The 20,861-nt window shown below is 48.1% G+C and overlaps 1 protein-coding gene across 4 annotated transcripts in view; it reads right to left on the bottom strand.

Annotated features, from left to right (window-relative positions):
* Positions 1-20,861, bottom strand: part of COL24A1 (collagen type XXIV alpha 1 chain) — a 767,149-nt gene that overhangs the window by 526,619 nt on the left and 219,669 nt on the right. For all 4 annotated transcript variants that reach the window (XR_010186531.1, XM_063938932.1, XM_063938934.1 and 1 more), the window contains exons 11-12: positions 16,569-16,622; positions 16,040-16,084 (exon numbers count right to left, since the gene is read on the bottom strand). Coding sequence is in view for 3 of the 4 variants with exons in the window: in XM_063938932.1 (XP_063795002.1) it covers positions 16,040-16,084; positions 16,569-16,622 (99 nt within the window). In the remaining variant the exon portion in view is untranslated. The remainder of the gene's footprint in view (positions 1-16,039; positions 16,085-16,568; positions 16,623-20,861) is intronic.

Genomic DNA, 20,861 nt, shown 5'->3' with positions numbered 1-20,861 from the left:
ATCCCCCCCGCGGAGCATCGCATGGGGTGCCCTTTCTGTCTGCTCTTAGGGGGTAATTTAGACCTGATCGCTAGGCTGCGTTTTTGTACAGCGGGCGATCAGGTCTACACTGCGCATGCGTATGCACCACAATGCGCAGGCACGTCGCACGGGTACAAAGCGGATTGCCGCTCAGCGATGGGTTTGTGAAAAGGATCCATTCGCACGGGCGTCCGCAAGGAGATTGACAGGAAGAGGATGTTTGTGGGCGGCAACTGACCGTTTTCTGGGAGTGTCTGGAAAAACGCAGGTGTGTCAAAGCGTTTGCAGGGCGGGTGTCTGACGTTAGTTCCGGTGCAGACAGGCTGAAGTAATCGCAGCAGCTGAGTAAGTTCTGAGCTACTCAGAAACTGCACAAGATCTGTTTGTACCACTCGGCTGCACATGTGATCGCACACTTGCAAAGAAAAAATACACTCCCCCTGTAGGCGGCGACTATCTGATCGCAGCAGTGCAAAAATCACTTGCTAGCGAACAGGTCTGAATTACCCCCTAGTGAATAACTCCGGGAACTAGATGTGGACGGATCTGAAGAAGGGCAATGAGTAAAATTGGAAATGTAACATCAAATCCTTCTTCATAACACTTTATTACCAAACATTTCATTAATAAAACATTTCTGCTTTGATATGACAATGCTACTGATGCCTCACTACGGATTACGGTACTTGTGGGAGTGGGCGGAGATCGGGACTGTGACACTTTTGTGCATTTGAAGCTTTATTTCTCACAAGCAAAGTGTGCACTACAGTTGGTAGGACGCCCCTATTTGAATTTCGGACAATCCTGCAACCCCCCCTCTGCCACTGCCTCCGGGAAGGGAGTCCAGGAATGGGGGTGATGGAGGGTATGTGTTACACTTACAAATAACAGATGTTACAGTGTTACACATGGGATACTTCAGGGTGACATCAGAGACTGTTATGACATCACAAGATCAGGACGTGTTTCCATAAGAGAGTGCAGATATCTCTACTGGAAATACTTCTAGTGCTCTGCGCGTTTCACCACTGTCCTCACTACTTCATTTCCAAGAGCAGACCGAGGTGATAGAACACACACATAAAAGTAATACTGTTGTGGAATCTTACATCCGTTGTCTTGGCCAAATATTACTACAGAACATTTCTATTCTGTGAAGTGAGGATGAGTAGAAAATAGAATGAAATGGCCATACTCACCAGTTATTTCCCTGCGTGTGTGTGTGTGTGTCTGTGTATACGTGCATGTGCGTGTGTGTGTGTATGCATGTCTGTGTGTACGTGCGTGTGTGTGTCTGTGTATGTGTGCGTGTGTGTATCTGTGTATACGTGCGTGTGTGTGTCTGTGTATGCGTGCGTGTGTGCGAGTGTGTGTATGCATGTCTGTGTATACGTGCGTGTGTGTGTGTCTGTGTACGTGTGTGTGACTGTGTATACATGCGTGTGTGTCTGTGTATGTGTGTCTGTGTATACGTGCGTGTGTGTCTGTGTATACGTGCATGTGTGTGTCTGTGTATGCGTGCGTGCGTGTGTGTGTATGTGTGCAAGTGTGCGTTTGAATGTGTGTGTGTGCGTGTATATGTCTGTGTGTGTGTGTGTGTGTGTGTGTCTGTGTATGCATGTGTGTGTGCATGTGTGATATTTCTATGACAAATGATTTAAGGTAAATTATATAAAATGTCCTATGTAACCGATGTTCCTTTAGAATGTAATAAGTGATGCTTAGAAACGGTCACAGGTTGTGTTTGGATACAAATTCAGACAGGACAGTGTCTGGCGGATGCACTAATTGCACTTTTGGATACGGGATGATACTTGTTGATTATTATTGTTATGTAACTTCCACTACAATGTAAGTAAAGGTAATGCACAATAAAGTGTCGGTGTAAAATCTGACATTAATTTGTCTAGGTGAATAATGTTTGTAGTTACACTTCTCCCTTCCCCCGATAATACAAGATGGGCAATCACTGTAAGGAATATCCCTGACATTGGGAAGATGAAGCCATCATTAAGATGAAGGATGTGCAGCCGCGGGGAAGATGCCGGATAGGGGCTAATGAAAGCCTGTACTGAGAACTCTGAAGTTGCTGCGTATAGAGAAGGAAGACGTCTTTCAGCAGAATGTGACAGCGGGTATCTCCAATTACAGTCACTGAGAAGTAAATGACAAAGCCTTCTCTGAGGGTCCTAACGTGGGATGCTGAAGAGAGCAGCAGATGTAGTGTGGGTGCTTTAAGCATTAGACTGAGGATCTACTGTGGCACAGCAAGAAGAGGCTGTCAGTGTGAGTGGTAGAACTGTATTAGAGCTCTATGGCTGAAGGCAGAAGGTAAGAAGACGCTGTATGTGTGATGTCACCACTGGAGTAAGGCTGTACTGTGAGAGGAAGAACATAAGAAGAAGAAGCTGTATGTGTGGTGTGACCACTGGAGTAAGGGTGTACTGTGAGAGGAAGAACATAAGAAGAAGAAGCTGTATGTGTGATGTCACCACTGGAGTAAGGCTGTACTGTGAGAGGTAGAACATAAGAAGAAGAAGCTGTATGTGTGGTGCCACCACTGGAGTAAGGGTGTACTGTGAGAGGTAGAACATAAGTAGCAGAAGCTGTATGTGTGATGCCACCACTGGAGTAAGGGTGTACTGTGAGAGGAAGAACATAAGAAGAAGAAGCTGTATGTGTGGTGTGACCACTGGAGTAAGGGTGTACTGTGAGAGGTAGAACATAAGAAGAAGAAGCTGTATGTGTGGTGCCACCACTGGAGTAAGGCTGTACTGTGAGAGGTAGAACATAAGAAGAAGAAGCTGTATGTGTGGTGCCACCACTGGAGTAAGGCTGTACTGTGAGAGGAAGAACATAAGAAGAAGAAGCTGTATGTGTGGTGCCACCACTGGAGTAAGGGTGTACTGTGAGAGGTAGAATATAAGAAGAAGATGTATGTGTGGTGCCACCACTGGAGTAAGGGTGTACTGTGAGAGGAAGAACATAAGAAGAAGAAGCTGTATGTGTGGTGCCACCACTGGAGTAAGGGTGTACTGTGAGAGGAAGAACATAAGAAGAAGATGTATGTGTGGTGCCACCACTGGAGTAAGGGTGTACTGTGAGAGGTAGAACATAAGAAGAAGAAGCTGTATGTGTGGTGCCACCACTGGAGTAAGGGTGTACTGTGAGAGGAAGAACATAAGAAGAAGATGTATGTGTGGTGCCACCACTGGAGTAAGGGTGTACTGTGAGAGGTAGAGCATAAGAAGAAGAAGCTGTATGTGTGATGTCACCACTGGAGTAAGGGTGTACTGTGAGAGGTAGAACATAAGAAGAAGAAGCTGTATGTGTGGTGCCACCACTGGAGTAAGGCTGTACTGTGAGAGGTAGAACATAAGAAGAAGAAGCTGTATGTGTGATGTCACCACTGGAGTAAGGGTGTACTGTGAGAGGTAGAACGTAAGAAGAAGAAGCTGTATGTGTGGTACCACCACTGGAGTAAGGGTGTACTGTGAGAGGTAGAGCATAAGAAGAAGAAGCTGTATGTGTGGTACCACCACTGGAGTAAGGCTGTACTGTGAGAGGTAGAATATAAGAAGAAGATGTATGTGTGGTGCCACCACTGGAGTAAGGGTGTACTGTGAGAGGTAGAACATAAGAAGAAGAAGCTGTATGTGTGGTACCACCACTGGAGTAAGGCTGTACTGTGAGAGGAAGAACATAAGAAGAAGAAGCTGTATGTGTGGTGCCACCACTGGAGTAAGGGTGTACTGTGAGAGGAAGAACATAAGAAGCAGAAGCTGTATGTGTGATGCCACCACTGGAGTAAGGCTGTACTGTGAGAGGTAGAACATAAGAAGCAGAAGCTGTATGTGTGATGCCACCACTGGAGTAAGGCTGTACTGTGAGAGGTAGAACATAAGAAGAAGAAGCTGTATGTGTGGTACCACCACTGGAGTAAGGCTGTACTGTGAGAGGAAGTACATAAGAAGAAGAAGCTGTATGTGTTATGTCACCACTGGAGTAAGGCTGTACTGTGAGAGGAAGAACATAAGAAGAAGAAGCTGTATGTGTGGTGCCACCACTGGAGTAAGGCTGTACTGTGAGAGGTAGAACATAAGAAGCAGAAGCTGTATGTGTGATGCCACCACTGGAGTAAGGCTGTACTGTGAGAGGTAGAACATAAGAAGAAGAAGCTGTATGTGTGGTGCCACCACTGGAGTAAGGCTGTACTGTGAGAGGAAGAACATAAGAAGAAGAAGCTGTATGTGTGGTGCCACCACTGGAGTAAGGCTGTACTGTGAGAGGTAGAATATAAGAAGAAGAAGCTGTATGTGTGATGCCACCACTGGAGTAAGGGTGTACTGTGAGAGGTAGAATATAAGAAGAAGAAGCTGTATGTGTGGTGCCACCACTGGAGTAAGGCTGTACTGTGAGAGGCAGAACATAAGAAGAAGACGCTGTGTGTGTGGTGCCACCACTGGAGTAAGGGTGTACTGTGAGAGGTAGAGCATAAGAAGAAGAAGCTGTATGTGTGATGTCACCACTGGAGTAAGGCTGTACTGTGAGAGGAAGAACATAAGAAGAAGAAGCTGTATGTGTGGTGTCACCACTGGAGTAAGGGTGTACTGTGAGAGGTAGAACATAAGAAGAAGAAGCTGTATGTGTGATGTCACCACTGGAGTAAGGGTGTACTGTGAGAGGAAGAACATAAGAAGAAGAAGCTGTATGTGTGATGTCACCACTGGAGTAAGGCTGTACTGTGAGAGGAAGAACATAAGAAGAAGAAGCTGTATGTGTGGTGCCACCACTGGAGTAAGGGTGTACTGTGAGAGGAAGAACATAAGAAGAAGAAGCTGTATGTGTGATGTCACCACTGGAGTAAGGGTGTACTGTGAGAGGAAGAACATAAGAAGAAGAAGCTGTATGTGTGATGCCACCACTGGAGTAAGGGTGTACTGTGAGAGGTAGAATATAAGAAGAAGAAGCTGTATGTGTGATGCCACCACTGGAGTAAGGGTGTACTGTGAGAGGAAGAACATAAGAAGAAGAAGCTGTATGTGTGATGTCACCACTGGAGTAAGGCTGTACTGTGAGAGGAAGAACATAAGAAGAAGAAGCTGTATGTGTGGTGCCACCACTGGAGTAAGGGTGTACTGTGAGAGGTAGAACATAAGAAGAAGAAGCTGTATGTGTGATGCCACCACTGGAGTAAGGCTGTACTGTGAGAGGTAGAATATAAGAAGAAGAAGCTGTATGTGTGATGCCACCACTGGAGTAAGGGTGTACTGTGAGAGGAAGAACATAAGAAGAAGAAGCTGTATGTGTGATGTCACCACTGGAGTAAGGCTGTACTGTGAGAGGAAGAACATAAGAAGAAGAAGCTGTATGTGTGGTGCCACCACTGGAGTAAGGGTGTACTGTGAGAGGTAGAACATAAGAAGAAGAAGCTGTATGTGTGATGCCACCACTGGAGTAAGGGTGTACTGTGAGAGGAAGAACATAAGAAGAAGAAGCTGTATGTGTGATGCCACCACTGGAGTAAGGCTGTACTGTGAGAGGTAGAATATAAGAAGAAGAAGCTGTATGTGTGATGCCACCACTGGAGTAAGGGTGTACTGTGAGAGGAAGAACATAAGAAGAAGAAGCTGTATGTGTGATGTCACCACTGGAGTAAGGCTGTACTGTGAGAGGAAGAACATAAGAAGAAGAAGCTGTATGTGTGGTGCCACCACTGGAGTAAGGGTGTACTGTGAGAGGTAGAACATAAGAAGAAGAAGCTGTATGTGTGATGCCACCACTGGAGTAAGGGTGTACTGTGAGAGGAAGAACATAAGAAGAAGAAGCTGTATGTGTGATGTCACCACTGGAGTAAGGGTGTACTGTGAGAGGAAGAACATAAGAAGAAGAAGCTGTATGTGTGGTGCCACCACTGGAGTAAGGGTGTACTGTGAGAGGTAGAACATAAGAAGAAGAAGCTGTATGTGTGGTGCCACCACTGGAGTAAGGGTGTACTGTGAGAGGTAGAGCATAAGAAGAAGAAGCTGTATGTGTGATGTCACCACTGGAGTAAGGCTGTACTGTGAGAGGTAGAACATAAGAAGCAGAAGCTGTATGTGTGATGCCACCACTGGAGTAAGGGTGTACTGTGAGAGGAAGAACATAAGAAGAAGAAGCTGTATGTGTGATGTCACCACTGGAGTAAGGCTGTACTGTGAGAGGTAGAATATAAGAAGAAGAAGCTGTATGTGTGATGCCACCACTGGAGTAAGGCTGTACTGTGAGAGGAAGAACATAAGAAGAAGAAGCTGTATGTGTGATGTCACCACTGGAGTAAGGGTGTACTGTGAGAGGAAGAACATAAGAAGAAGAAGCTGTATGTGTGATGTCACCACTGGAGTAAGGCTGTACTGTGAGAGGTAGAATATAAGAAGAAGAAGCTGTATGTGTGATGCCACCACTGGAGTAAGGGTGTACTGTGAGAGGAAGAACATAAGAAGAAGAAGCTGTATGTGTGATGTCACCACTGGAGTAAGGCTGTACTGTGAGAGGAAGAACATAAGAAGAAGAAGCTGTATGTGTGGTGCCACCACTGGAGTAAGGGTGTACTGTGAGAGGTAGAGCATAAGAAGAAGAAGCTGTATGTGTGATGTCACCACTGGAGTAAGGCTGTACTGTGAGAGGTAGAACATAAGAAGCAGAAGCTGTATGTGTGATGCCACCACTGGAGTAAGGGTGTACTGTGAGAGGAAGAACAAAAGAAGAAGAAGCTGTATGTGTGGTGCCACCACTGGAGTAAGGGTGTACTGTGAGAGGAAGAACATAAGAAGAAGAAGCTGTATGTGTGGTGTGACCACTGGAGTAAGGGTGTACTGTGAGAGGTAGAACATAAGAAGCAGAAGCTGTATGTGTGATGCCACCACTGGAGTAAGGGTGTACTGTGAGAGGAAGAACATAAGAAGAAGAAGCTGTATGTGTGGTGTGACCACTGGAGTAAGGGTGTACTGTGAGAGGTAGAACATAAGAAGCAGAAGCTGTATGTGTGATGCCACCACTGGAGTAAGGGTGTACTGTGAGAGGAAGAACATAAGAAGAAGAAGCTGTATGTGTGGTGTGACCACTGGAGTAAGGGTGTACTGTGAGAGGTAGAACATAAGAAGAAGAAGCTGTATGTGTGGTGCCACCACTGGAGTAAGGCTGTACTGTGAGAGGAAGAACATAAGAAGAAGAAGCTGTATGTGTGGTGCCACCACTGGAGTAAGGCTGTACTGTGAGAGGTAGAATATAAGAAGAAGAAGCTGTATGTGTGATGCCACCACTGGAGTAAGGGTGTACTGTGAGAGGTAGAATATAAGAAGAAGAAGCTGTATGTGTGGTGCCACCACTGGAGTAAGGCTGTACTGTGAGAGGCAGAACATAAGAAGAAGACGATGTGTGTGTGGTGCCACCACTGGAGTAAGGGTGTACTGTGAGAGGTAGAGCATAAGAAGAAGAAGCTGTATGTGTGATGTCACCACTGGAGTAAGGCTGTACTGTGAGAGGAAGAACATAAGAAGAAGAAGCTGTATGTGTGGTGTCACCACTGGAGTAAGGGTGTACTGTGAGAGGTAGAACATAAGAAGAAGAAGCTGTATGTGTGGTGCCACCACTGGAGTAAGGGTGTACTGTGAGAGGTAGAGCATAAGAAGAAGAAGCTGTATGTGTGATGTCACCACTGGAGTAAGGGTGTACTGTGAGAGGTAGAACGTAAGAAGAAGAAGCTGTATGTGTGGTACCACCACTGGAGTAAGGGTGTACTGTGAGAGGTAGAGCATAAGAAGAAGAAGCTGTATGTGTCACCACTGGAGTAAGGGTGTACTGTGAGAGGTAGAGCATAAGAAGAAGAAGCTGTATGTGTGATGCCACCACTGGAGTAAGGCTGTACTGTGAGAGGTAGAACATAAGTAGAAGAAGCTGTATGTGTGGTGCCACCACTGGAGTAAGGCTGTACTGTGAGAGGTAGAACGTAAGAAGCAGAAGCTGTATGTGTGATGCCACCACTGGAGTAAGGCTGTACTGTGAGAGGTAGAACGTAAGAAGCAGAAGCTGTATGTGTGATGCCACCACTGGAGTAAGGCTGTACTGTGAGAGGTAGAACATAAGTAGAAGAAGCTGTATGTGTGGTGCCACCACTGGAGTAAGGGTGTACTGTGAGAGGTAGAACATAAGAAGAAGAAGCTGTATGTGTGGTACCACCACTGGAGTAAGGCTGTACTGTGAGAGGAAGAACATAAGAAGAAGAAGCTGTATGTGTGGTGCCACCACTGGAGTAAGGGTGTACTGTGAGAGGAAGAACATAAGAAGCAGAAGCTGTATGTGTGATGCCACCACTGGAGTAAGGCTGTACTGTGAGAGGTAGAACATAAGAAGCAGAAGCTGTATGTGTGATGCCACCACTGGAGTAAGGCTGTACTGTGAGAGGTAGAACATAAGAAGAAGAAGCTGTATGTGTGGTACCACCACTGGAGTAAGGCTGTACTGTGAGAGGAAGAACATAAGAAGAAGAAGCTGTATGTGTGATGTCACCACTGGAGTAAGGCTGTACTGTGAGAGGAAGAACATAAGAAGAAGAAGCTGTATGTGTGGTGCCACCACTGGAGTAAGGCTGTACTGTGAGAGGTAGAACATAAGAAGCAGAAGCTGTATGTGTGATGCCACCACTGGAGTAAGGCTGTACTGTGAGAGGTAGAACATAAGAAGAAGAAGCTGTATGTGTGGTGCCACCACTGGAGTAAGGCTGTACTGTGAGAGGAAGAACATAAGAAGAAGAAGCTGTATGTGTGGTGCCACCACTGGAGTAAGGCTGTACTGTGAGAGGTAGAACATAAGAAGCAGAAGCTGTATGTGTGATGCCACCACTGGAGTAAGGCTGTACTGTGAGAGGTAGAACATAAGAAGAAGAAGCTGTATGTGTGGTGCCACCACTGGAGTAAGGCTGTACTGTGAGAGGAAGAACATAAGAAGAAGAAGCTGTATGTGTGGTGCCACCACTGGAGTAAGGCTGTACTGTGAGAGGTAGAATATAAGAAGAAGAAGCTGTATGTGTGATGCCACCACTGGAGTAAGGGTGTACTGTGAGAGGTAGAATATAAGAAGAAGAAGCTGTATGTGTGGTGCCACCACTGGAGTAAGGCTGTACTGTGAGAGGCAGAACATAAGAAGAAGACGCTGTGTGTGTGGTGCCACCACTGGAGTAAGGGTGTACTGTGAGAGGTAGAGCATAAGAAGAAGAAGCTGTATGTGTGATGTCACCACTGGAGTAAGGCTGTACTGTGAGAGGAAGAACATAAGAAGAAGAAGCTGTATGTGTGGTGTCACCACTGGAGTAAGGGTGTACTGTGAGAGGTAGAACATAAGAAGAAGAAGCTGTATGTGTGGTGCCACCACTGGAGTAAGGGTGTACTGTGAGAGGTAGAGCATAAGAAGAAGAAGCTGTATGTGTGATGTCACCACTGGAGTAAGGGTGTACTGTGAGAGGTAGAACATAAGAAGAAGAAGCTGTATGTGTGATGTCACCACTGGAGTAAGGGTGTACTGTGAGAGGTAGAACGTAAGAAGAAGAAGCTGTATGTGTGGTACCACCACTGGAGTAAGGGTGTACTGTGAGAGGTAGAGCATAAGAAGAAGAAGCTGTATGTGTGATGTCACCACTGGAGTAAGGGTGTACTGTGAGAGGTAGAGCATAAGAAGAAGAAGCTGTATGTGTGATGTCACCACTGGAGTAAGGCTGTACTGTGAGAGGTAGAACATAAGTAGAAGAAGCTGTATGTGTGGTGCCACCACTGGAGTAAGGCTGTACTGTGAGAGGTAGAACGTAAGAAGCAGAAGCTGTATGTGTGATGCCACCACTGGAGTAAGGCTGTACTGTGAGAGGTAGAACGTAAGAAGCAGAAGCTGTATGTGTGATGCCATCACTGGAGTAAGGCTGTACTGTGAGAGGTAGAACATAAGTAGAAGAAGCTGTATGTGTGGTACCACCACTGGAGTAAGGGTGTACTGTGAGAGGTAGAACATAAGAAGAAGAAGAAGCTGTATGTGTGGTACCACCACTGGAGTAAGGCTGTACTGTGAGAGGAAGAACATAAGTAGAAGAAGCTGTATGTGTGGTGCCACCACTGGAGTAAGGGTGTACTGTGAGAGGAAGAACATAAGAAGCAGAAGCTGTATGTGTGATGCCACCACTGGAGTAAGGCTGTACTGTGAGAGGTAGAACATAAGAAGCAGAAGCTGTATGTGTGATGCCACCACTGGAGTAAGGCTGTACTGTGAGAGGTAGAACATAAGAAGAAGAAGCTGTATGTGGGGTACCACCACTGGAGTAAGGCTGTACTGTGAGAGGAAGAACATAAGAAGAAGAAGCTGTATGTGTGGTGCCACCACTGGAGTAAGGGTGTACTGTGAGAGTAAGAACATAAGAAGCAGAAGCTGTATGTGTGATGCCACCACTGGAGTAAGGCTGTACTGTGAGAGGTAGAACGTAAGAAGCAGAAGCTGTATGTGTGATGCCACCACTGGAGTAAGGGTGAACTGTGAGAGGTAGAGCATAAGAAGAAGAAGCTGTATGTGTGATGTCACCACTGGAGTAAGGGTGTACTGTGAGAGGTAGAGCATAAGAAGAAGAAGCTGTATGTGTGATGTCACCACTGGAGTAAGGGTGTACTGTGAGAGGTAGAACATAAGAAGAAGAAGCTGTATGTGTGATGTCACCACTGGAGTAAGGGTGTACTGTGAGAGGTAGAACGTAAGAAGAAGAAGAAGCTGTATGTGTGGTACCACCACTGGAGTAAGGGTGTACTGTGAGAGGTAGAGCATAAGAAGAAGAAGCTGTATGTGTGATGTCACCACTGGAGTAAGGGTGTACTGTGAGAGGTAGAGCATAAGAAGAAGAAGCTGTATGTGTGATGTCACCACTGGAGTAAGGCTGTACTGTGAGAGGTAGAACATAAGTAGAAGAAGCTGTATGTGTGGTGCCACCACTGGAGTAAGGCTGTACTGTGAGAGGTAGAACGTAAGAAGCAGAAGCTGTATGTGTGATGCCACCACTGGAGTAAGGCTGTACTGTGAGAGGTTGAACGTAAGAAGCAGAAGCTGTATGTGTGATGCCACCACTGGAGTAAGGCTGTACTGTGAGAGGTAGAACATAAGTAGAAGAAGCTGTATGTGTGGTACCACCACTGGAGTAAGGGTGTACTGTGAGAGGTAGAACATAAGAAGAAGAAGCTGTATGTGTGGTACCACCACTGGAGTAAGGCTGTACTGTGAGAGGAAGAACATAAGAAGAAGAAGCTGTATGTGTGGTGCCACCACTGGAGTAAGGGTGTACTGTGAGAGGAAGAACATAAGAAGCAGAAGCTGTATGTGTGATGCCACCACTGGAGTAAGGCTGTACTGTGAGAGGTAGAACGTAAGAAGCAGAAGCTGTATGTGTGATGCCACCACTGGAGTAAGGCTGTACTGTGAGAGGTAGAACATAAGTAGAAGAAGCTGTATGTGTGGTACCACCACTGGAGTAAGGGTGTACTGTGAGAGGTAGAACATAAGAAGAAGAAGCTGTATGTGTGGTACCACCACTGGAGTAAGGCTGTACTGTGAGAGGAAGAACATAAGAAGAAGAAGCTGTATGTGTGGTGCCACCACTGGAGTAAGGGTGTACTGTGAGAGGAAGAACATAAGAAGCAGAAGCTGTATGTGTGATGCCACCACTGGAGTAAGGCTGTACTGTGAGAGGTAGAACATAAGAAGCAGAAGCTGTATGTGTGATGCCACCACTGGAGTAAGGCTGTACTGTGAGAGGTAGAACATAAGTAGAAGAAGCTGTATGTGTGGTACCACCACTGGAGTAAGGCTGTACTGTGAGAGGAAGAACATAAGAAGAAAAAGCTGTATGTGTGGTGCCACCACTGGAGTAAGGGTGTACTGTGAGAGGTAGAACATAAGTAGAAGAAGCTGTATGTGTGATGCCACCACTGGAGTAAGGCTGTACTGTGAGAGGAAGAGCATAAGTAGAAGAAGCTGTATGTGTGATGTCACCACTGGAGTAAGGCTGTACTGTGAGAAGTAGAACATAAGAAGAAGAAGAAGATGTATGTGTGGTGCCACCACTGGAGTAAGGGTGTACTGTGAGAGGCAGAACATAAGAAGAAGAAGATGTATGTGTGGTGCCACCACTGGAGTAAGGGTGTACTGTGAGAAGTAGAACATAAGAAGAAGATGTATGTGTGGTACCACCACTGGAGTAAGGGTGTACTGTGAGAGGCAGAACATAAGAAGAAGAAGATGTATGTGTGATGTCACCTCTGGAGTAAGGGTGTACTGTGAGAACAAGAACATAAGAAGAAGAAGCTGTATGTGTGGTGGCACCTCTGGAGTAAGGGTGTACTGTGAGAGGTAGAACATAAGTAGAAGAAGCTGTATGTGTGGTGCCACCACTGGAGTAAGGGTGTACTGTGAGAGGAAGAACATAAGTAGAAGAAGCTGTATGTGTGGTGCCACCACTGGAGTAAGGCTGTACTGTGAGAACAAGAACATAAGAAGAAGAAGCTGTATGTGTGATGTCACCACTGGAGTAAGGGTGTACTGTGAGAGGTAGAGCTTAAGAATAGAAGCTGTACATGTGGTGTCACCACTGGAGTAAGGGTGTACTGTGAGAGGTAGAACGTATGAAGCAGAAGCTATATGTGTGGTGCCACCACTGGAGTAAGGGTGTACTGTGAGAGGCAGAACATAATAAGAAGAAGAAGCTGTATGTGTGGTGCCACCACTGGAGTAAGGGTGTACTTTGAGAGGCAGAACATAAGAAGAAGAAGATGCATGTGCGGTGCCACCACTGGAGTAAGGGTGTACTGTGAGAAGTAGAACATAAGAAGAAGAAGAAGATGTATGTGTGGTGCCACCACTGGAGTAAGGGTGTACTGTGAGAGGCAGAACATAAGAAGAAGAAGAAGCTGTATGTGTGGTGCCACCACTGGAGTAAGGGTGTACTTTGAGAGGCAGAACATAAGAAGAAGAAGATGCATGTGTGGTGCCACCACTGGAGTAAGGGTGTACTGTGAGAAGTAGAACATAAGAAGAAGAAGAAGATGTATGTGTGGTGCCACCACTGGAGTAAGGCTGTACTGTGAGAAGTAGAACATAAGAAGAAGAAGAAGAAGATGTATGTGTGGTGCCACCACTGGAGTAAGGCTGTACTGTGAGAGGAAGAACATAATAAGAAGAAGCTGTATGTGTGGTGTCACCACCAGTACCGGATCTTGCCACGGGCAAGCAGTACTTTTGCCCAGGGCGCCGCCTTCCGGAGGGCGCCGGCGCCCTCCGGAGGGCGCCGCACCATGGCAAGATCCGCCACTGTGCCCTCTGCAGTGCCCCCCGCTGTGCCCGCCGCTGGTCCCCCGCTTTGAAGGGAACCAGACGCTAAGCGTCTAGTTTCCCTTCATGGAGAGGACTATGCTGTGCGGTGCGCGATGACGTCATCGCGCACCGCACAGCAAAGGTCCTCTCCATGAAGGGAAACTAGACGAAGCGTCTAGTTTCCCTTCATGGAGAGGACCTTTGCTGTGCGGTGCGCGATGACGTCATCGCGCACCGCACAGCATAGTGGCAGAGACACTAGGGGTCATAATTGACCTCTAGTGTCTATGCTGTGCTATGGGAGAGACGTAATGACGTCTCTCCCATAGATCCGAGGACAGACACAACCATCCGAGTCCAGGAGAAGAGCGGCGCCGGCGGAGGAGGAGGTCTGGAATCAGGAGCGGGGATTGTAAGTATACTTTTATTTATTATTATTATTTTTTTCAGCTGCGCTACAGGGGGCACAAATGGGGGCGTAACTGACCACGCCCCCATATGAAGCCACGCCCCCATTTTCCCCCGGGGCGCCACAAGGGCAAGATCCGGCCCTGGTCACCACTGGAGTAAGGGTGTACTGTGAGAGGTAGAACGTAAGAAGTAGAAGCTGTATGTGTGATGTCACCACTGGAGTAAGGGTGTACTGTGAGAGGTAGAGCTTAAGAACAGAAGTTGTATGTGTGGTGTCCCACTGAAGTAAGGGTGTACTGTGAGAGGTAGAACGTATGAAGCAGAAGCTATATGTGTGATGTCACCACTGGAGTAAGGGTGTACTGTGAGAGGTAGAACGTAAGAAGAAGAAGCTGTATGTGTGGTACCACCACTGGAGTAAGGGTGTACTGTGAGAGGTAGAGCATAAGAAGAAGAAGCTGTATGTGTGATGTCACCACTGGAGTAAGGGTGTACTGTGAGAGGTAGAACGTAAGAAGAAGAAGAAGATGTATGTGTGGTGCCACCACTGGAGTAAGGGTGTACTTTGAGAGGCAGAACATAAGAAGAAGAAGATGTATGTGTGGTGCCACCACTGGAGTAAGGGTGTACTGTGAGAGGCAGAACAAAATAAGAAGCTGTATGTGTGGTGCCACCACTGGAGTAAGGCTGTACTGTGAGAAGTAGAGCTTAAGAACAGAAGCTGTATGTGTGGTGTGACCACTGGAGTAAGGCTGTACTGTGAGAGGTAGAACGTAAGAAGCAGAAGCTGTATGTGTGATGTCACCACTGAAGTAAGGGTGTACTGTGAGAAGTAGAACATAAGAAGAAGAAGAAGATGCATGTGTGGTGCCACCACTGAAGTAAGGGTGTACTGTGAGAAGTAGAACATAAGAAGAAGAAGAAGATGTATGTGTGGTGTCACCACTGGAGTGAGGGTGTACTGTGAGAGGTAGAACATAAGAAGAAGAAGAAGCTGTATGTGTGGTGCCACCACTGGAGTAAGGCTGTACTGTGAGAGGTAGAACATAAGAAGAAGAAGAAGCTGTATGTGTGGTGCCACCACTGGAGTAAGGCTGTACTGTGAGAGGTAGAACATAAGAAGAAGAAGAAGCTGTATGTGTGGTGCCACCACTGGAGTAAGGGTGTACTGTGAGAGGTAGAACATAAGAAGAAGAAGCTGTATGTGTGGTGCCACCACTGGAGTAAAGGTGTACTGTGAGAGGTAGAGCATAAGAAGAAGACGCTGTATGTGTGGTGCCACCTCTGGACTAAGGGTGTACTGTGAGAGGTAGAACATAAGTAGAAGAAGCTGTATGCGTGGTGCCACCACTGGAGTAAGGGTGTACTGTGAGAGGAAGAACATAAGAAGAAGAAGCTGTATGTGTGGTGGCACCTCTGGAGTAAAGGTGTACTGTGAGAGGTAGAGCATAAGAAGAAGACGCTGTATGTGTGGTGCCACCACTGGAGTAAGGCTGTACTGTGAGAGGTAGAACGTAAGGAGCAGAAGCTGTATGTGTGGTGCCACCACTGGAGTAAGGGTGTACTGTGAGAGGAAGAACATAAGAAGAAGAAGCTGTATGTGTGGTGCCACCACTGGAGTAAGGCTGTACTGTGAGAGGAAGAACATAAGAAGAAGAAGCTGTATGTGTGGTGCCACCACTGGGGTACAGCTGTACTAAGGCTCTATTGTGGGATTATTTTAATTATCCATCAATGGGCTTGATTAAATTCAGCATGAATTGAACAGCGACTGGAATTAGCTCCTGGTGCTATTCAATTCTACGAACTGAACACAGTGTTTAGGTGCAAGAATGGGCATTCTTCGTCTAAAGTGCCCGCCGCGATGCTGTTTTGTCTGCACTGTAGCACAAAACAGCATCGCGGACCTAAGTTTTGTCGGATTTCTGCTTGCATCCCTGGAGGGGTGCGAGAAGAAATCCTCTAGTCGGGGATGACAGCGTGCTGAATTGAATAGCACCGGGAGCTAACCCCCGGCGCTAATCAATCTGCGCTGAATTGAATCGAGCCCAATAATATATTATGTCAGAGTTTTATAGGAAATAGAATATTTATTTTTATAGTGATGTTTCTTTTATCAACACAATGAGACTCCTTTTTTTTTTTTTAAATGTTGCCATAACCTTAGGAATACGATTCGTGACTGACAAATGATTTGTTTTCTATGAAAGTTGGAAATATTATGAGCTGATGGTCTTACCTGCCCGCCTCTGGCGCCTTTCTTTCCGGGTGGTCCTGGCGCTCCCTATGGGCAGAAAACGTGTATTAAGACAAGGGCTGCAAAGATGAACTGATTATAAAAATTAAGTGATGACGTTTTCACAAACTAAGGACTCTGTTCAGTATCAGCGGCGGATTCCGCTCCCAAGCAGAATCTGCTACCGGGGGCCGTCCAGCATTGCGATCACAATCAAATTGCAATCATATTGCTGACCAGAGAATAGCGGATGCCCCCTGCAAAAGCAGCAGCCGCACCGCCGCCATTTTCTTTATCAGAGTGGCTGCGTGGCCTTGAAAACGGTCCATCGCCTCCCCATCCCCCACCGCTGTCAATCAAAATTATATTGCAGCCATCTGGGATGCGATTGCATTTTGACCCACGCATATTAGCGCTGCTGCTGAATGACCCCCTATGTTTCTATATGTGGAGAAAACATATTGACGTCCCATTAGTTGTACTTGGATTACTACTAAGAGATGTTTCGTTACAATATGACTATGACACCTACTCGTTCTCCTTCGGGCCCGGGAGGACCTGGCACCCCAGCGATTCCTATAAAGCCCTGAAAATAAATACAGAATTTTTATTACAAGTTTAAACATACAAATACTACAGAGTCTACGATCAGAGACACTAAAACAACCACCATTATCTAAGCACCGACTGTCCTGCGTATGTCAAAGCTCTGCTGGAAAATACAGAAAGGAATATATGTCATGCATGAAAATAGCCTGGAGGTATGTAGGGGAACATCTGCTGGGTGATCGGGGCTGTTATCGTGTGTCATTCAGAAGAGTTGTCGGAACAGAATTGATTTCACAATGCCTGCGCAGGATCAGAGCTGCCATGATCACAACACAACATGAAATGTTAATCGTCACTTGTGGAAATCCCCTGTCTAACAAATATGTTACTAAGCTTCTGGATTCGGATTAATCCCCCTTACATCATACGCGCTGTCCACTCTGCAATAGTTGTGTTAGCACACGCACAATCCAGCAGTGTCATAACTTGCTCAGGTTTCCGGTTGTGCTGCAGCCGCTGAGTGATAGTGAGAGTGGCAGGGTGCAGTGTATAACCAGGGTGATGCATCCCCTGAGTGACAGTGAGGGTGGCAGGGTGCAGTGTATAACCAGGGTGATGCTTCCCCTGAGTGATAGTGAGGGTGGCAGGGTGCAGTGTATAACCAGGGTAATGCATCCCCTGAGTGACAGTGAGGGTGGCAGGGTGCAGTGTATAACCAGGGTGATGCATCCTCTGAGTGACAGTAAGGGTGGCAGGGTGCAGTGTATAACCAGGGTGATGCATCCCCTGAGTGACAGTGAGGGTGGCAGGGTGCAGTGTATAACCAGGGTGATGCTTCCCCTGAGTGACAGTGAGGGTGGCAGGGTGCAGTGTATAACCAGGGTGATGCATCCCCTGAGTGACAGTGAGGGTGGCAGGGTGCAGTGTATAACCAGGGTGATGCTTCCCCTGAGTGACAGTGAGGGTGGCAGGGTGCAGTGTATAACCAGGGTGATGCATCCTCTGAGTGATAGTGAGGGTGGCAGGGTGCAGTGTATAACCAGGGTGATGCTTCCCCTGAGTGACAGTGAGGGTGGCAGGGTGCAGTGTATAACCAGGGTGATGCATCCTCTGAGTGACAGTGAGGGTGCAGTGTGCAGTGTGTAACCAGGGTGATGAATCCCCTGAGTGACAGTGAGGGTGGCAGGGTGCAGTGTATAACCAGGGTGATGAATCCCCTGAGTGACAGTGAGGGTGGCAAGGTGCAGTGTATAACCAGGGTGATGCATCCCCTGAGTGACAGTGAGGGTGCAGGGTGCAGTGTATAACCAGGGTGATGCATCCCCTGAGTGACAGTGAGGGTGGCAGGGTGCAGTGTATAACCAGGGTGATGCTTCCCCTGAGTGACAGTGAGGGTGACAGGGTGCAGTGTATAACCAGGGTGAAGCATCCCCTGAGTGATAGTGAGGGTGGCAGGGTGCAGTGTATAACCAGGGTGATGCTTTCCCTGAGTGACAGCGAGGGTGGCAGGGTGCAGTGTATAACCAGGGTGATGCATCCCCTGAGTGACAGTGAGAGTGGCAGGGTGCAGTGTATAACCAGGGTGATGCATCCCCTGAGTGACAGTGAGGGTGGCAGGGTGCAGTGTATAACCAGGGTGATGCTTCCCCTGAGTGACAGTGAGGGTGGCAGGGTGCAGTGTATAACCAGGGTGATGCATCCCCTGAGTGACAGTGAGGGTGGCAGGGTGCAGTGTATAACCAGGGTGATGCATCCCCTGAGTGACAGTGAGGGTGGCAGGGTGCAGTGTATAACCAGGGTGCTGCAGCCGCTGAGTGACAGTGAGAGTGGCAGGGCGCAGTGTATAACCAGGGTGATGCATCCCCTGAGTGACAGTGAGAGTGGCAGGGTGCAGTGTATAACCAGGGTGAAGCTTCCCCTGAGTGACAGTGAGGGTGGCAGGGTGCAGTGTATAACCAGGGTGAAGCTTCCCCTGAGTGACAGTGAGGGTGGCAGGGTGCAGTGTATAACCAGGGTGATGCATCCCCTGAGTGATAGTGAGGGTGGCAGGGTGCAGTGTATAACCAGGGTGATGCATCCCCTGAGTGACAGTGAGGGTGGCAGGGTGCAGTGTATAACCAGGGTGATGCATCCCCTGAGTGATAGTGAGGGTGGCAGGGTGCAGTGTATGACCAGTGTGATGCATCCTCTGAGTGACAGTGAGGGTGGCAGGGTGCAGTGTATAACCAGGGTGATGCTTCCCCTGAGTGATAGTGAGGGTGGCAGGGTGCAGTGTATAACCAGGGTAATGCATCCCCTGAGTGACAGTGAGGGTGGCAGGGTGCAGTGTATAACCAGGGTGATGCATCCTCTGAGTGACAGTAAGGGTGGCAGGGTGCAGTGTATAACCAGGGTGATGCATCCTCTGAGTGACAGTGAGGGTGGCAGGGTGCAGTGTATAACCAGGGTGATGCTTCCCCTGAGTGACAGTGAGGGTGGCAGGGTGCAGTGTATAACCAGGGTGATGCATCCCCTGAGTGACAGTGAGGGTGGCAGGGTGCAGTGTATAACCAGGGTGATGCTTCCCCTGAGTGACAGTGAGGGTGGCAGGGTGCAGTGTATAACCAGGGTGATGCATCCTCTGAGTGATAGTGAGGGTGGCAGGGTGCAGTGTATAACCAGGGTGATGCTTCCCCTGAGTGACAGTGAGGGTGGCAGGGTGCAGTGTATAACCAGGGTGATGCATCCTCTGAGTGACAGTGAGGGTGCAGTGTGCAGTGTGTAACCAGGGTGATGAATCCCCTGAGTGACAGTGAGGGTGGCAGGGTGCAGTGTATAACCAGGGTGATGAATCCCCTGAGTGACAGTGAGGGTGGCAAGGTGCAGTGTATAACCAGGGTGATGCATCCCCTGAGTGACAGTGAGGGTGCAGGGTGCAGTGTATAACCAGGGTGATGCATCCCCTGAGTGACAGTGAGGGTGGCAGGGTGCAGTGTATAACCAGGGTGATGCTTCCCCTGAGTGACAGTGAGGGTGACAGGGTGCAGTGTATAACCAGGGTGAAGCATCCCCTGAGTGATAGTGAGGGTGGCAGGGTGCAGTGTATAACCAGGGTGATGCTTTCCCTGAGTGACAGCGAGGGTGGCAGGGTGCAGTGTATAACCAGGGTGATGCATCCCCTGAGTGACAGTGAGAGTGGCAGGGTGCAGTGTATAACCAGGGTGATGCATCCCCTGAGTGACAGTGAGGGTGGCAGGGTGCAGTGTATAACCAGGGTGATGCTTCCCCTGAGTGACAGTGAGGGTGGCAGGGTGCAGTGTATAACCAGGGTGATGCATCCCCTGAGTGACAGTGAGGGTGGCAGGGTGCAGTGTATAACCAGGGTGATGCATCCCCTGAGTGACAGTGAGGGTGGCAGGGTGCAGTGTATAACCAGGGTGCTGCAGCCGCTGAGTGACAGTGAGAGTGGCAGGGCGCAGTGTATAACCAGGGTGATGCATCCCCTGAGTGACAGTGAGAGTGGCAGGGTGCAGTGTATAACCAGGGTGAAGCTTCCCCTGAGTGACAGTGAGGGTGGCAGGGTGCAGTGTATAACCAGGGTGAAGCTTCCCCTGAGTGACAGTGAGGGTGGCAGGGTGCAGTGTATAACCAGGGTGATGCATCCCCTGAGTGATAGTGAGGGTGGCAGGGTGCAGTGTATAACCAGGGTGATGCATCCCCTGAGTGACAGTGAGGGTGGCAGGGTGCAGTGTATAACCAGGGTGATGCATCCCCTGAGTGATAGTGAGGGTGGCAGGGTGCAGTGTATAACCAGGGTGATGCATCCCCTGAGTGATAGTGAGGGTGGCAGGGTGCAGTGTATAACCAGGGTGATGCATCCCCTGAGTGATAGTGAGGGTGGCAGGGTGCAGTGTATAACCAGGGTGATGCATCCCCTGAGTGATAGTGAGGGTGGCAGGGTGCAGTGTATAACCAGGGTGATGCATCCCCTGAGTGACAGTGAGGGTGGCAGGGTGCAGTGTATGACCAGTGTGATGCATCCTCTGAGTGACAGTGAGGGTGGCAGGGTGCAGTGTATAACCAGGGTGAAGCATCCTGAGAGCGCAGCCTAACAAGTTCCCATGAACCCATCACCTTGGCACATCTTATCAGTGATAAAGCAGCTGACTAATTCTCTGGCTCTGGGGACCATCCCCTCATCACATCACAGTATAACACATCCTATTAGTTCTCTCAGAATCAGTGACCATCACCTACACGTGTCCTCGCGTTACGTATAACGCGTGAGTGTCGTATG

Source organism: Pseudophryne corroboree, chromosome 9 (genome assembly GCF_028390025.1).
Source record: "Pseudophryne corroboree isolate aPseCor3 chromosome 9, aPseCor3.hap2, whole genome shotgun sequence".
In the NCBI taxonomy this organism is placed as follows: domain Eukaryota; kingdom Metazoa; phylum Chordata; class Amphibia; order Anura; family Myobatrachidae; genus Pseudophryne; species Pseudophryne corroboree.
The sequence above is the reverse complement of the archived record's forward strand: the minus strand, read 5'-3'. Positions and strand labels throughout refer to the sequence as shown.